Source organism: Engystomops pustulosus, chromosome 3 (assembly GCF_040894005.1).
Source record: "Engystomops pustulosus chromosome 3, aEngPut4.maternal, whole genome shotgun sequence".
Classification (NCBI taxonomy): Eukaryota; Metazoa; Chordata; class Amphibia; order Anura; family Leptodactylidae; genus Engystomops; species Engystomops pustulosus.
Window position 1 is genome coordinate 223682318 of NC_092413.1, and position 14216 is coordinate 223696533.

General features: G+C 51.7%; 2 protein-coding genes across 3 annotated transcripts in view; one reads left to right on the forward strand and one right to left on the reverse strand.

Moving 5' to 3' along the window:
- LOC140122740 (zinc finger protein 324B-like) lies at positions 1 to 10350 on the forward strand. Of its 2 annotated transcripts, none has more exons than XM_072143897.1 (6): positions 1 to 159; positions 1643 to 1769; positions 4458 to 4553; positions 4628 to 4798; positions 4952 to 5068; positions 8413 to 10350. In XM_072143897.1, exons 1-6 carry the CDS (start codon positions 133 to 135, stop codon positions 9165 to 9167), a joined length of 1293 nt encoding a protein of 430 aa, XP_071999998.1. In that variant the 5' UTR covers positions 1 to 132; the 3' UTR covers positions 9168 to 10350. The 2 variants fall into 2 exon arrangements, with proteins under 2 accessions (XP_071999998.1, XP_071999999.1); XM_072143898.1 differs by lacking the exon at positions 8413 to 10350 and adding an exon at positions 7292 to 7974.
- The window catches only part of LOC140122739 (extracellular calcium-sensing receptor-like), a 20121-nt gene continuing 16220 nt past the window's right edge, over positions 10316 to 14216 (reverse strand). Inside the window, exons 5-6 of the mRNA XM_072143896.1 lie at positions 13948 to 14071; positions 10316 to 11827 (exon numbers count right to left, since the gene is read on the reverse strand). Of these exons, the coding sequence (XP_071999997.1) occupies positions 10842 to 11827; positions 13948 to 14071 (1110 nt within the window). The 3' untranslated portion in view covers positions 10316 to 10841. The remainder of the gene's footprint in view (positions 11828 to 13947; positions 14072 to 14216) is intronic.

The window sequence follows — 14216 nt, forward strand, 5'->3', positions numbered from 1 at the left end:
GTAGCAGTCTGCCGGCTGGGAGTTCTGCGGCTGCGCAATGGGCGCTTTCCACACCGGAAGTTAATCTCCGGGAACCGGAAGCCGGCGGTGAATTTTTTCACAGGAACCGGTGGGACGGCGCGAAGCGGGGACATGGCCGAGGAGGAGATCCGGGACCCGGTGAGAGACACGGCTGTGCTGCCGTCATTAACTGGGAAAGAGGGTGGAGCTACGCAGGTTATGTCATGGTGTGACGTCACTGTGTGGAGGTGGTGTGACGTCACTGTGTGGAGGAGGATGTGTGACATCACTGTGGAGGAGGAGGTGTGACATCACTGTGTGGAGGAGGTGTGACATCACTGTGTGGAGGTGGTGTGACATCACTGTGTGGAGGAGGTGTGACATCACTGTGTGGAGGAGGAGGAGGTGTGACATCACTGTGCGGAGGAGGAGGTGTGACATCACTGTGTGGAGGAGGAGGAGGTGTGACATCACTGCGGAGGAGGGGGAGGTGTGACATCACTGTGTGGAGGAGGAGGAGGTGTGACATCACTGTGTGGAGGAGGAGGAGGTGTGACATCACTGTGCGGAGGAGGGGGAGGTGTGACATCACTGTGGAGGAGGAGGAGGTGTGACATCACTGTGGAGGAGGAGGAGGTGTGACATCACTGTGGAGGAGGAGGAGGTGTGACATCACTGTGGAGGAGGAGGAGGTGTGACATCACTGTGGAGGAGGAGGAGGTGTGACATCACTGTGGAGGAGGAGGAGGTGTGACATCACTGTGGAGGAGGAGGAGGTGTGACATCACTGTGTGGAGGAGGAGGAGGTGTGACATCACTGCGGAGGAGGGGGAGGTGTGACATCACTGTGGAGGAGGAGGAGGTGTGACGTCACTGTGGAGGAGGAGGAGGTGTGACATCACTGTGGAGGAGGAGGAGGTGTGGCATCACTGTGTGGAGGAGGAGGAGGTGTGACATCACTGTGGAGGAGGAGGAGGTGTGACATCACTGTGGAGGAGGAGGAGGTGTGACATCACTGTGGAGGAGGAGGAGGTGTGACATCACTGTGGAGGAGGAGGAGGTGTGACATCACTGTGGAGGAGGAGGAGGTGTGACATCACTGTGGAGGAGGAGGAGGTGTGACATCACTGTGGAGGAGGAGGAGGTGTGACATCACTGTGGAGAAGGAGGAGGTGTGACATCACTGTGGAGGAGGTGTGACATCACTGTGGAGAAGGAGGAGGTGTGACATCACTGTGGAGGAGGTTGAGGTGTGACATCACTGTGGAGGAGGTGGAGGTGTGACATCACTGTGGAGGAGGAGGAGGTGTGACATCACTGTGGAGGAGGTGTGACATCACTGTGGAGGAGGTGTGACATCACTGTGGAGGAGGTGTGACATCACTGTGGAGGAGGTGTGACATCACTGTGGAGGAGGTGTGACATCACTGTGCGGAGGAGGGGCAGGTGGCATCCTCAGTGTAGTGGTCAGACCAGGTTACTGCAGCACAGGAGCTGATCTGTGATCATGTGAGCGGCGCCTCCTGCAGGTGGTGTGAGTGTGGCCACAGATGATTGGTCCTTCTGTATGATGTGTGCAGCACTGGATGCACGACGCCCCCTTCCTGACGGCTGAGGTAACACGACTTGTCTCTGTCCACAGGGAACGGTGACGTTTAATGATGTGGCCATTTACTTCTCCCTGCAAGAGTGGGAGCTGCTGGCCGACTGGCAGAAGATACTGTATCGCAACGTCATGAAGGAGATACATGGAGCTCTCAGTGCACTTGGTTTGTCTCCCGGGGTCTATGATGTAAGGGGAGGGGTTCCCGGGGGCTGTGATGTAAGGGGAGGGGTTCCCGGGGTCTATGATGTAAGGGGAGGGGTTCCCGGGGTCTATGATGTAAGGGGAAGGGTTCCCGGGGTCTATGATGTAAGGGGAGGGGTTCCCGGGGGTCTATGATGTAAGGGGAGGGGTTCCCGGGGGGTCTATGATGTAAGGGGAGGGGTTCCCGGGATCTATGATGTAAGGGGAGGGGTTCCCGGGATCTATGATGTAAGGGGAGGGGTTCCCGGGGGCTATGATGTAAGGGGAGGGGTTCCCGGGGGCTATGATGTAAGGGGAGGGGTTCCCGGGGGCTGTGATGTAAGGGGAGGGGTTCCCGGGGTCTATGATGTAAGGGGAAGGGTTCCCGGGGTCTATGATGTAAGGGGAGGGGTTCCCGGGGGTCTATGATGTAAGGGGAGGGGTTCCCGGGGGGTCTATGATGTAAGGGGAGGGGTTCCCGGGGTCTATGATGTAAGGGGAAGGGTTCCCGGGGTCTATGATGTAAGGGGAGGGGTTCCCGGGGGTCTATGATGTAAGGGGAGGGGTTCCCGGGGTCTATGATGTAAGGGGAGGGGTTCCCGGGATCTATGATGTAAGGGGAGGGGTTCCCGGGGGCTATGATGTAAGGGGAGGGGTTCCCGGGGGCTATGATGTAAGGGGAGGGGTTCCCGGGGGCTGTGATGTAAGGGGAGGGGTTCCCGGGGTCTATGATGTAAGGGGAGGGGTTCCCGGGGGCTATGATGTAAGGGGAGGGGTTCCCGGGGGTCTATGATGTAAGGGGAGGGGTTCCCGGGGGTCTGTGGTGTAAGGGGAGGGGTTCCCGGGGTCTATGATGTAAGGGGAGGGGTTCCCGGGGGCTATGATGTAAGGGGAGGGGTTCCCGGGGGTCTATGATGTAAGGGGAAGGGTTCCCGGGGGTCTATGATGTAAGGGTAGGGGTTCCCGGGGGTCTATGATGTAAGGGGATGGGTTCCCGGGGGTCTATGATGTAAGGGGAAGGGTTCCCGGGGGTCTATGATGTAAGGGGAGGGGTTCCCGGGGGTCTATGATGTAAGGGGAGGGGTTCCCGGGGGCTGTGATGTAAGGGGAGGGGTTCCCGGGGGTCTGTGATGTAAGGGAAGGGGTTCCCGGGGGTCTATGATGTAAGGGGAGGGGTTCCCTGGGTCTATGATATAAGGGGAGGGGTTCCCGGGGTCTGTGATGTAAGGGGAGGGGTTCCCGGGGTCTGTGATGTAAGGGGAGGGGTTCCCGGGGGTCTGTGATGTAAGGGAAGGGGTTCCCGGGGGTCTATGATGTAAGGGGAGGGGTTCCCGGGGGTCTATGATGTAAGGGGAGGGGTTCCCTGGGTCTATGATGTAAGGGGAGGGTTCCCGGGGGGCTGTGATGTAAGGGGAGGGGTTCCCGGGGGTCTATGATGTAAGGGGATGGGTTCCCGGGGGTCTGTGATGTAAGGGGATGGGTTCCCGGGGGCTGTGATGTAAGGGGAGGGGTTCCCGGGGGCTATGATGTAAGGGGATGGGTTCCCGGGAGTCTGTGATGTAAGGGGAAGGGTTCCCGGGGGCTGTGATGTAAGGGGAGTTGTTCCCCGGGGTCTGTGATGTAAGGGGAAGGGTTCCCGGGGGCTATGATGTAAGGGGAGGGGTTCCCGGGGGCTGTGATGTAAGGGGAGGGGTTCCCGGGGTCTGTGATGTAAGGGGAGGGGTTCCCGGGGGCTATGATGTAAGGGGATGGGTTCCCGGGGGTCTATGATGTAAGGGGAGGGGTTCCCTGGGTCTGTGATGTAAGGGGAGGGGTTCCCGGGGTCTGTGATGTAAGGGGAGGGGTTCCCGGGGGCTATGATGTAAGGGGATGGGTTCCCGGGGGTCTGTGATGTAAGGGGAAGGGTTCCCGGGGGCTATGATGTAAGGGGAAGGGTTCCCGGGGGCTATGATGTAAGGGGATGGGTTCCCGGGGGCTGTGATGTAAGGGGAGGGGTTCCCGGGGGCTATGATGTAAGGGGATGGGTTCCCGGGAGTCTGTGATGTAAGGGGAAGGGTTCCCGGGGGCTGTGATGTAAGGGGAGTTGTTCCCCGGGGTCTGTGATGTAAGGGGAAGGGTTCCCGGGGGCTATGATGTAAGGGGAGGGGTTCCCGGGGTCTGTGATGTAAGGGGAAGGGTTCCCGGGGTCTGTGATGTAAGGGGAGGGGTTCCCGGGGGCTGTGATGTAAGGGGAGGGGTTCCCGGGGGCTGTGATGTAAGGGGAGGGGTTCCCGGGGGCTGTGATGTAAGGGGAGGGGTTCCTGGGGTCTATGATGTAGGGGAGGGGTTCCCGGGGGGCTGTGATGTAAGGGGAGGGGTTCCCGGGGGCTGTGATGTAAGGGGAGGGGTTCCCGGGGTCTATGATGTAAGGGGAGGGGTTCCCGGGGGTCTGTGATGTAAGGGGATGGGTTCCCGGGGGCTGTGATGTAAGGGGAGGGGTTCCCGGGGGCTATGATGTAAGGGGATGGGTTCCCGGGGGTCTGTGATGTAAGGGGATGGGTTCCCGGGGGCTGTGATGTAAGGGGAGGGGTTCCCGGGGGCTGTGATGTAAGCGGAGGGGTTCCTGGGGTCTGTGATGTAGGGTGATATTTAAGGTGTAAGTTCCTCTCCAAGCCCCTGTCTCTTCCGGCAGGATATAAGATCGCCAATCCTGGTATTTTGTTTCGGATCCAGCAGTCGGTTGAACCCTACTATGAACCCCATGATGCCTCTGATGTCTTGGAGCACAGTAAGTGGCCTCCTCCTGCTCAGCTGGATGCTTATGTCCATAGCACAGGCTCGCTCATCTCTGTGTTTTCACAGGTTGGAGGCCACAGTTGAACAAATCAGAAGATGATGACATGACCGAGAGCAGCGAGTCCCTGCCCCAACTCCCCCCGGTCAAACCTGACATCTTACTGCGGCTGAAACTAGAGAGCAATGAGCAGAGCCCCCCAGCGTCCGCCCCACAGCCCGAGAAAGAGGAAGAGTCCGGTGAGTCCTGTATGTTACCCGGTATCTGGGTGTGTAGACATGTGACCAGTGGGGGAGGGGACTCCTGGCACAATCAGCTTCAAGGGATCGGGCATCAGGACGGTGTTACGGGCCCATGCAAGTAGCATCATCATTAATCTTTTCACCTTTCAGACAACGCAGTTTTTCACCCAGACCTGTCCTTGTGGATAAAGCAGGAAGAAGGAGCGACGTCTGCGGAGACAAGCTCAACACTGAAGGTGGAGAACCGGCCGTCGCCTGCACTGGAAGGTAAGATGGCAGAATATGTATCACCCAGCATATACATGTGGCTTCCAATATCCCTGTGATGTACAGTAGGGGGCACTCAGGGCCTCAACCCACACGGTTTTCATTACCAGGCTGAGGGGAGTGGAGAAGAGGCTGAGGCAGCTGCTGAGATAGAAGAGGCCGAGGTAGCTGCTGAGATAGAAGAGGCCGGGGGAGCTGCTGAGATAGAAGAGGCGGAGGCAGCTGCAGAGATAGAAGAGGCCGGGGCAGCTGCAGAGATAGAAGAGGCCGGGGCAGCTGCAGAGATAGAAGAGGCCGGGGCAGCTGCAGAGATAGAAGAGGCCGGGGCGGCTGCTGAGGTAGAAGAGGCCGGGGCGGCTGCTGAGGTAGAAGAGGCCGGGGCAGCTGCAGAGATAGAAGAGGCCGGGGCAGCTGCAGAGATAGAAGAGGCCGGGGCAGCTGCAGAGATAGAAGAGGCCGGGGCAGCTGCAGAGATAGAAGAGGCCGGGGCAGCTGCAGAGATAGAAGAGGCCGGGGCAGCTGCAGAGATAGAAGAGGCCGGGGCAGCTGCAGAGATAGAAGAGGCCGGGGCAGCTGCAGAGATAGAAGAGGCGGAGGCAGCTGCTGAGATAGAAGAGGCGGAGGCTGCTGCTGAGATAGAAGAGGCCGAGGGAGCTGCTGAGATAGAAGAGGCCGAGGGAGCTGCTGAGGTAGAAGAGGCCGGGGCAGCTGCTGAGATAGAAGAGGCGGAGGCTGCTGCTGAGGTAGAAGAGGCGGAGGCTGCTGCTGAGATAGAAGAGGCCGGGGAAGCTGCTGAGATAGAAGAGGCCGGGGAAGCTGCTGAGATAGAAGAGGCCGGGGAAGCTGCTGAGATAGAAGAGGCCGGGGAAGCTGCTGAGATAGAAGAGGCCGGGGAAGCTGCTGAGATAGAAGAGGCCGGGGAAGCTGCTGAGATAGAAGAGGCCGGGGAAGCTGCTGAGATAGAAGAGGCCGGGGAAGCTGCTGAGATAGAAGAGGCCGGGGAAGCTGCTGGAAAACCTGATTGTGGAGAGTCCAAAAGCAGGAGGATGTGAGGACAGGCAGGACTTAAGCCCCAGGCAGCAGGTGATGGGTGAGGGGCCCATCTTTTAGGCTTTGTAGTGTGGCCACCATGTTTGATGAAGGGCGGGAAATCCATTGCCACATTCAGATCTGTAATATTTCTTGTGATCAAAACTTGCCAGCACAGAAAGTTGTAAGATTCCCTTTGTGTTACAGCTGTGCGATGTGTTGTCCATGGTGCTGAACACTGAGCAGTAGGTCTAATCTTCATGAACCTATATGAGAATCTCTGTTGTACTCATATCTCCTGGACCACATGATATACCGCAGGGCTTACCTTTACCTTTCTGCTCTTCTGGGATCTGCTGCATATGCTACATTCCCGCGGGAAGGCTTGTCCTTGGTACAATATGGCGGCCAGGTTCAGATGTAGCCGTAATGATGGGCCTCACCCATCGCTTCCCATGGATTCCGATATGTCATTCTCCCTCTTGCTGTGTCTTTGGACTCGCCCAGTAGATAAAGTGTGAGAAGAGATGGTGGAGAGCGTTCAGTGTAAGCAATGACTCTTGTTCCATGACTTTGGATAGGGTTTTTTTTTATAGGAAAAAGGGTGAGATTACATAAAGAGGGGATTTTGGAAAGGACATTTTATCCTCTACTTGAGGCTGTTGGTAGCTTAGTGGGCTAAATATGGAGAACCATTAAAGGGTTTTAAATGGATAATTTGTTGGGCCTAATAGTAGAGTAGAAGAGTAGCATGTGACTAGAGCAGAGAGGAGAAGGTGTACAATGGGCCCAATAGTAGAAGAGCCCCTTCTCTCTTTTTGTAGATGTTCTGCAGTCGTCAGGTGATTTGTATCCCAGCTTCACGTCTTTACATGTTCAGAAACCAAGAAAATTCTAAAAATGTATTGTGAAATCCTGAGCGGTATCTGCATAGTATGGGCCTTGGCTGCTGACAGATGAATGTGTGCATGGTGTAAGGTGTCGGCAGCTCCTGCTGTCGTAGTGGGGCTTGTCCTTCGTGTACAGGTAATAAACACTCCCTGACATGGCACGCGCTAGTTTGGAGCAATGAGATCCTCCGTTTTGTCTGGATTCTTTGTCTGTTGGGTTCTTGCCCTAAGCTGTGGATGGGATGGATACAGATTCCTCTTGGACTCGCAGACATGTAACTCCGTTCATTCCTGTCCCCCCCAGCATCGACTCCACCACCCGACCCCAGAGAGATACGATCATCACCACCACCATGCACAAGAAGACCTTCTAAGCCAACCTGTGACAAAGCACCCGTGCACAAACGTAACGGGCTGAAGCTGCGAGACAAGATCCTGGTCCTCTGTGCCTACGAGAACAACGAGTCGGTGGGCTCTATCGCTGCACAGTTTGGAGTCAGCAGAGCACAGATTGTACAGATTGTGAAGCGGCGGGAGGAGCTTCTGGACGCTCTGCAGAACAACGTCAGCGGGGACCGCATACGGCGGCGACGGAGGACCAACAACGACAAGCTGAACTCTGCCGTGTGGGAGTGGCTCCTCTCTGCACGGGACACGGATATAACCTTATCTGGCCGTGTCATCCGCGAGAAGGCTCTGCAGATCGCCCGAGACATGGGCATCCAGGACTTCAAAGCCTCCAACGGGTGGCTGGACAGCTTCAAGAAAGCCCACAACATCCACCGTAGCTCGCTCCCCTTCTCCCTGGCGGCCCTAGGCGGGATGGATGACTGGCTATCCAGTGAGACTGCCATAGATGACCGATAGCAGGCGCCTTGTCATCCAACAGCCACTCAGACTGCCGACTTCTTCGTATTTATTTTTAGAATATTTTTATCTTCTTTTTAATACAACTTAATAAATTTTAATACCAAATCTCCTACCATATGTCACCTCTCGGGGAGCTGTATGTGTCCAGCTGAAGTTATCCACCCTCTAACTACGGGCAGAGCCTCCTCTGTATGTGGTGTTGAATGCTCTTGTCGTCACATATGGAGCCCCCTGTTGTGTGGTTTGCTGAATGAGGTGAGCAAAATAAAACCTTGTACAATGAAGTGCAGCTCCGGTGACGCCTTCAAAGCTGCACTTACAGTTCTGCCGCCTTTTTGTTGTCTCTCTGGTATTGGTTACTTCTTATCATGCAGTTTTATAGCCAAACTATACTCAGAATGGTAAGTCGGTGCTCTAGCAGACCCTGACCTACCATTAGGACGGATAGCTGCCTAGACTGCCTAGCTCAAAAATTGTAAAGTGAAGATTGTTTTGCATTGTGGAGGGTGTTGACTTTTGCACTGCTATCTAATGTTTCACATTCTCCCCTCACAGATGTTGTCAGCCTTGGGCATCATTCATCGAGTCCGCTGAAGGAGACCGGGCCGCCTCTGCCGGAGAGGCTGATGGGGAATTTGTTGCGGTATTTTGATGACGAAAGGGAGAAGCATTGCCGACTTGGAGGATCATTTCCTGGGCTGTCCAGTCAGTTGCAGCCACTGGTGGCCTCTGCAGAGGGATCTCCACTCTTTTCTCTCAACTGGGGTCTCCCACATATGACTAGCAGATTCCCACTGACCACTGACCTGGATGTGGCCAAACACTATAAATGCACTTACTGTGAGAAGAGCTTCCCACGCAACACCCAGCTAAGAGAGCATGAGCGGACGCACACCGGAGAGAGGCCCTACCAGTGCCTCAAGTGCCCGAAGAGCTTCAGCCGCAGCACCCAGCTGAAGGACCACCAGCGCACCCATACTGGAGAGAGACCCTTTCAGTGCACAGAGTGTGGCAAGACCTTCTCCCACAGCTCCAACCTCATCCACCACCGGAGAACCCACACTGGCGAGAAACCCCACAAGTGCAGCATGTGCCCGAAGAGCTTCAGTCAAAACTCTGACCTGAACCGGCACCAGCGCACCCACATGGCCGGAGACCGACCTCACCAGTGCGTGCGCTGTCACCGGACATTCATATACAAGTCCCAGCTGCGCATGCACAGCCGCGTGCATGTGGTGGAGGATATTCTGCAGGGTGTGGAGAGAGGGACGGGGGCAGAGGACGTGACATGGAGCAGCCTGCCCCCATGACCCGCAGGCTAACCTTACTCATGAATGTTGTGTCCTCATGAATCCCAACATGTCTGCGAGAAAGGCGGTTTTGTCCCATGACATCCATGTTTCTCATCACTCGGCAAGCGCCTGCACCATGTGACCCGGAGGGATGTTCAGTGATGTGGTTGATGGTGTAGACCGACTCATATCTTCATAAAATAAAGGGGGCGCTGATAGGACAGGGAGTACAATGTTTATAGAAGTCTGTGGCTTATATTGTTATTGATGTTGCTTAACCCCCTGTAGGAGAGCTGTAGTAGGGGGAACTACCTGGCTCAAGTGATCGCCAGCACTATACCCCCTCCCACAAGCTAATGAGGCCAAGTCTCATGTGTCAGCCTCTTCCATCTCCTTACTAACTTGTTTCAGTGTCATTCTACACAATTTGGAGCCCTATAATTCAGTGCACCCCAAATGCAGACCTTAGAGGCGGATCTGCGTTTGCTTCTGGCAGTAATAATATTTGGGAGGTGAGTGGAGATCTCCTACCTTCTCACAGCTTATGCCATGGGTGATCCTGGCTTCGAGCAGAGGGACTTCTTAGTACAATTAGAAGCCTAACATCTAAAGTATGACAAATCTTATAAAAATTCAAGTAGTCGAAACAGGTTTTATACCCCAAAGGTTTCCCCTGTTCTGGCGGATTCAGACTGAGGAGGGCTGAGGTGTGGGGCAGGTGCTGTCTTGCTTGTTTTGTGCTTATCTTTGCTCCATAGATTGAGTGGATTCTCATGGCCAAAGAAGCAAAAAAGGAAATCTGTCCATGCAGCCCTACATGATTGCGATGTCCATGACCCTCGCCTCCCTGCAGTACATTCTCCTCTCTGCTCTCGAGGTGCCCAATCTGGTGCCGGAGATGGTGGCTCCCTGAGACAACAGAAAGACAAGGCGATTCCCAGGGGGTCGCTATGAGATCCCGTCATCCTCAAAAACAACAGTGTAATACAGAATGAATTCTATGCTGGTGTTATAGGCGTGAAATGAAAGAGAAGATATTTGGTTGCCGGTGAGGATTGAGGTTTACACTGGTCACATGTGAGAAGCCTGAAGCTGTAAAGGGGGTCTGACCTTGTCTGTGGCTTGTCTGACCTTGTCTGTGGCTTGTGCTGTTACATTGTACTATTTTCCAACATTAAATGATCACTGGTCACACGTGGAACATTCTCATGTGGTTTATTTGCAGAATCCTGATCTGTGTCTATCCTGATGTTCCCTAAGTGTTACTACCTTGTCCTTAAATACTCTGTACAAATGTTTTGCACAAATGGAGGAGATACAAACTGTGGGTTTGCGCCTTTTTCTACGCAAGAAGTGAGCATAAACGCCCTCCCATTGTGTCCTACCACATCTCCTTATCATGCAGCACTTCACTCTCACTTCATCCAGAATCATGTCCCCAGAATCTCATATACTTCACTATTCATCTTTCTTTTATTTCCCAGAGTGCAGATTACTATGTTGGGTTCACTATACAACATTTTATAAGGTAACCCAACAAAAGTGTCTGCGTTGAGTTGTCACTTCGTTAGGATTTCAGCCATAATTGAGTTCTGGAAGTTGTGCTGGTGAATGGTTGGAGGAACTTGGTGTTAAACCTCATCCACCAGAATTGGTTGCTTCGTTTGGTGCTGAAAACGCAAAATATTTGACTTAACCATACGATTCTTTTGTTGGGAACAATATCCCAGCCACATTTGGTGAAGATGATGTCTGATGATGAAACCTCACTTGTCCAAAACATATGATGTTTCCAAGGAACTCTCTTCTGTTCCTGTCCGGTCTTAGAAGTATGACATAACATTTGGGGAGGAAGATGCAGCTCATGAGTCCAGCGCTGGAAGCCAAGATGGCGAATATCTGCACGGCTACAGTATATTTACCACTGGTGCTCAGATAAGCCGGTATGAAGGAGATCCAGACACAGCAGAAGACCAGCATGCTGAAGGTGATCAGCTTGGCCTCATTGTAGGTTCCAGGAAGGTTTCTTGCCAAAAAGGCTACAAAAAAACTTATCATGGCCAAAAGACCCAAGAATCCCAAAGTCATGTAGAAGAACAACTTATGACCTTCATTGCACTCGAATATAATCTTATGGTTTTCTGTCTCTGCATTCAACGCTGGGAAAGGAGGAGACTGGTGAAGCCAAACAGAGCAAATTACCATCTGCAAACCTGAGCAAATTCCAACAACGCAGCGCGGGATTGTAGGTCCCAACCATTTCCTCAGAGGACTGTTCAGTTGTGTGGCTTTAAATGCCAGGATTACCATGATAGTCTTAGCCAGGACGGAGGAGATGCAGATGGAGAAGACCACACTGAAGAAGGTTTGTCTCAGGGGGCAGGTGACCTCCGATGGTTGACCTATGAAGACCAGACAGCAGAGGAAGCAGAGAACGAGAGACACCAACAAGATGCAGCTCAGCTCCCGGTTGGTGGCTTTTATGATGGGTGTGTCTTTGAATTTAATAAAAGTCAGTAAAATGGACAAACCCAGAAAAGAGAACATGAAGGCCATTGACATAAGAATTCGTCCCAAAGGCTCTTGATGGGACAAGAATTCTATGATTTTTGGGACACATCTTGTACGTTCTTCATTTGACCACTGGTCGTGGGGACATCTCGGGCACTCCACTGCATCTAGAGAACAAAATTCATGTTAGTTTTATCTACAAACTAAACTATTGAAAGGCAACTTGGCAGCGGATATAGCATGCTTTCAATAGCCCTAATGCTTGATTTGGTTTTATTGGTACCTGTCTTAAACTCTGATGGAATTTCAGATGGGTAATGCAAATATTCAGAACCTCACGTAGGTTTTATCTGGATAACGCCAATACTGATTTGGAAAAAAGGGTTTCAAAACACAACCAGACCTAAGCTGTTCTACGACCTTCACCTTGGTCCGATGTGCAGATTGCGGTGGGTGATTGCAGGTTGACGCTTACTTTTTGATATGGACTCCAAAAACCGTAGCATGTGGTGTTAGGCTCAAAGGATCCGTAAAGGATCTGTATTTTTAGAGATTAGTATTAGTTACATGTACGCGGAAGATCAATATTGCAGAAGGGACAATTTCCTAAATGTCAAGGTCATTGTGTCGTCCTATGTGATTATATCCTACAATGAGTAATATATCAGTATTTTAAGTTGGTTTCATAAATTGTTTATATTCCAAAGCTCAGACTAAATAAGAACATTGTAAAAGACACTGCATCAGATTTTTGTAAGTTATTGTTGATAATTTGGCCTTGATGCTAATTTCCTTAATTATCTGAGAAAATCCGATGTAACTGGCACCTAACTTCCCAGTTTTCACTGTCTTTACAAAAATGATGTGCCATTCCAAAACGAACTGAATCCCTCCGGCAGCAGGTTGTTGACATGAAGATCGAAAGGGTGACTCCATCAGCCACAGCAAGATAAATCGTTCCATGTCTGTGATTTCTAGAATATTGCATCTTTACAAAATCACAAACTCATTCAAGTCCCCCATGAAGGCCGGACACCCCCAAAAGACAAACGTGAGGACAGGATAATGTAGAGAATCTCCATGGGGAATTATTTCATCACTGCAGCTGGAATTGTCACCAGTTCTGCACTAAACAGCGTATGGATCTGTCTCGGCCTACAGTCTTTTGAAATTTGGGCTGAAAGCCAACTTTGCAGTGACCAAAACTCTCATTAGCAGAAAGAAACAAAAGGCAAGACTCCCCTTTACTGAGGAACAGGTGATGTGGATAGAGGAGAAGTGTCCACAGGTCATTTTAATGATGAAAACAAGTTAAATTTACTTGGGTCTGATGGGAAACCTTATATTTGGGTTCAGTCTTTCCTCAAATTGTCAAGTGTGTTAAAAAAAAAAAAAAAGTCAGTGAAAGGTGTTGGAGGAAGTGACACGGTTTAGGGAATGTTTTCTCCCTCCGGAGTTGGATCTCTTATACAGTTGTATTTGTGCTTAAAATACCCCTGCAGAGTTTTGGCCTTTTTTCAGAATAGATATAAATAAATCAATGAGCTATCATTCATATTCTCTGAAAAAAAGGCCAAGAAACCCAAAATTCTTCCAGGGGTTGGTAAACTTTTGATCACTACTGTACATAGCAGTAAATTCAAGTGTGCACCAGAACTACCTTGTAGAAACACGAGGTCCCCACCTTGTGTTTATCACTCAGCCAACATTATTTGTGCAGGACAATGCCCCCTGTCACTCAGCAAAACGGGTAAAGCAGTTTTCTTGAAACAGAAAATGGCCACGCCCAGAGTTCTGATCTAAACCCAATAGAAAACCTCTGGAAAATCCTTTGTTACAAAGTTATGGCCAAGAAACCCACAAGAGTCACAGAACTGTGGAAGAGGCTGGAAGAAGAGCAGAGCAGATCCCACCAGAGCCGTGCGAGAGACCAGTGAGGTCCTGTGGCCGGGGCGGAGGTCCTGTGCTCTCCCTACTGACTGGTGCCTGCTGGGACCTGCAGGAGAAGTCATTATAATCTTTCTCTGGGCTCCAGTCATTGCTCTTCTCTAATTATCATCTTCAAGGTTTTATGTTGATACTTTGGTAATTTTGTGAAATACTGTCCTAGTAACCCGGTGAGCCTTACACAAACCCTGCACGTGTTGATCAAGATCACTTGATTTTTTCAGGAATAATATCTTAATCTTTCACTTGCAGTAGGGGAATTATATGCTCACAGATGCCAAATATTGTCTGAAATAAAGTTCAGCATAGCCGGACCCAGCAGATGTCTCATAAGACTGACCTGTGCTGTTAGAAATCTCTCCGGCAGAGCACGGCACACAGTCGAAACAGCATGGTGGTTGTCCTAATCTGGTGACCCGCCTGGATCCAGGAACACAACTACTGCTGCACATGGAGTCTGGGATCTATATAGACAAAGGGAAGCATTTCAATGTATATGAAACGTGTTTCTACATAGGAGAAGTAACATTGTGTGGTTTCCCCCAACATCGTCTGGTACGTTCCCTATGAATTGGGAAATGTTCCAGACCTCCCAAAACCCGCACTTAC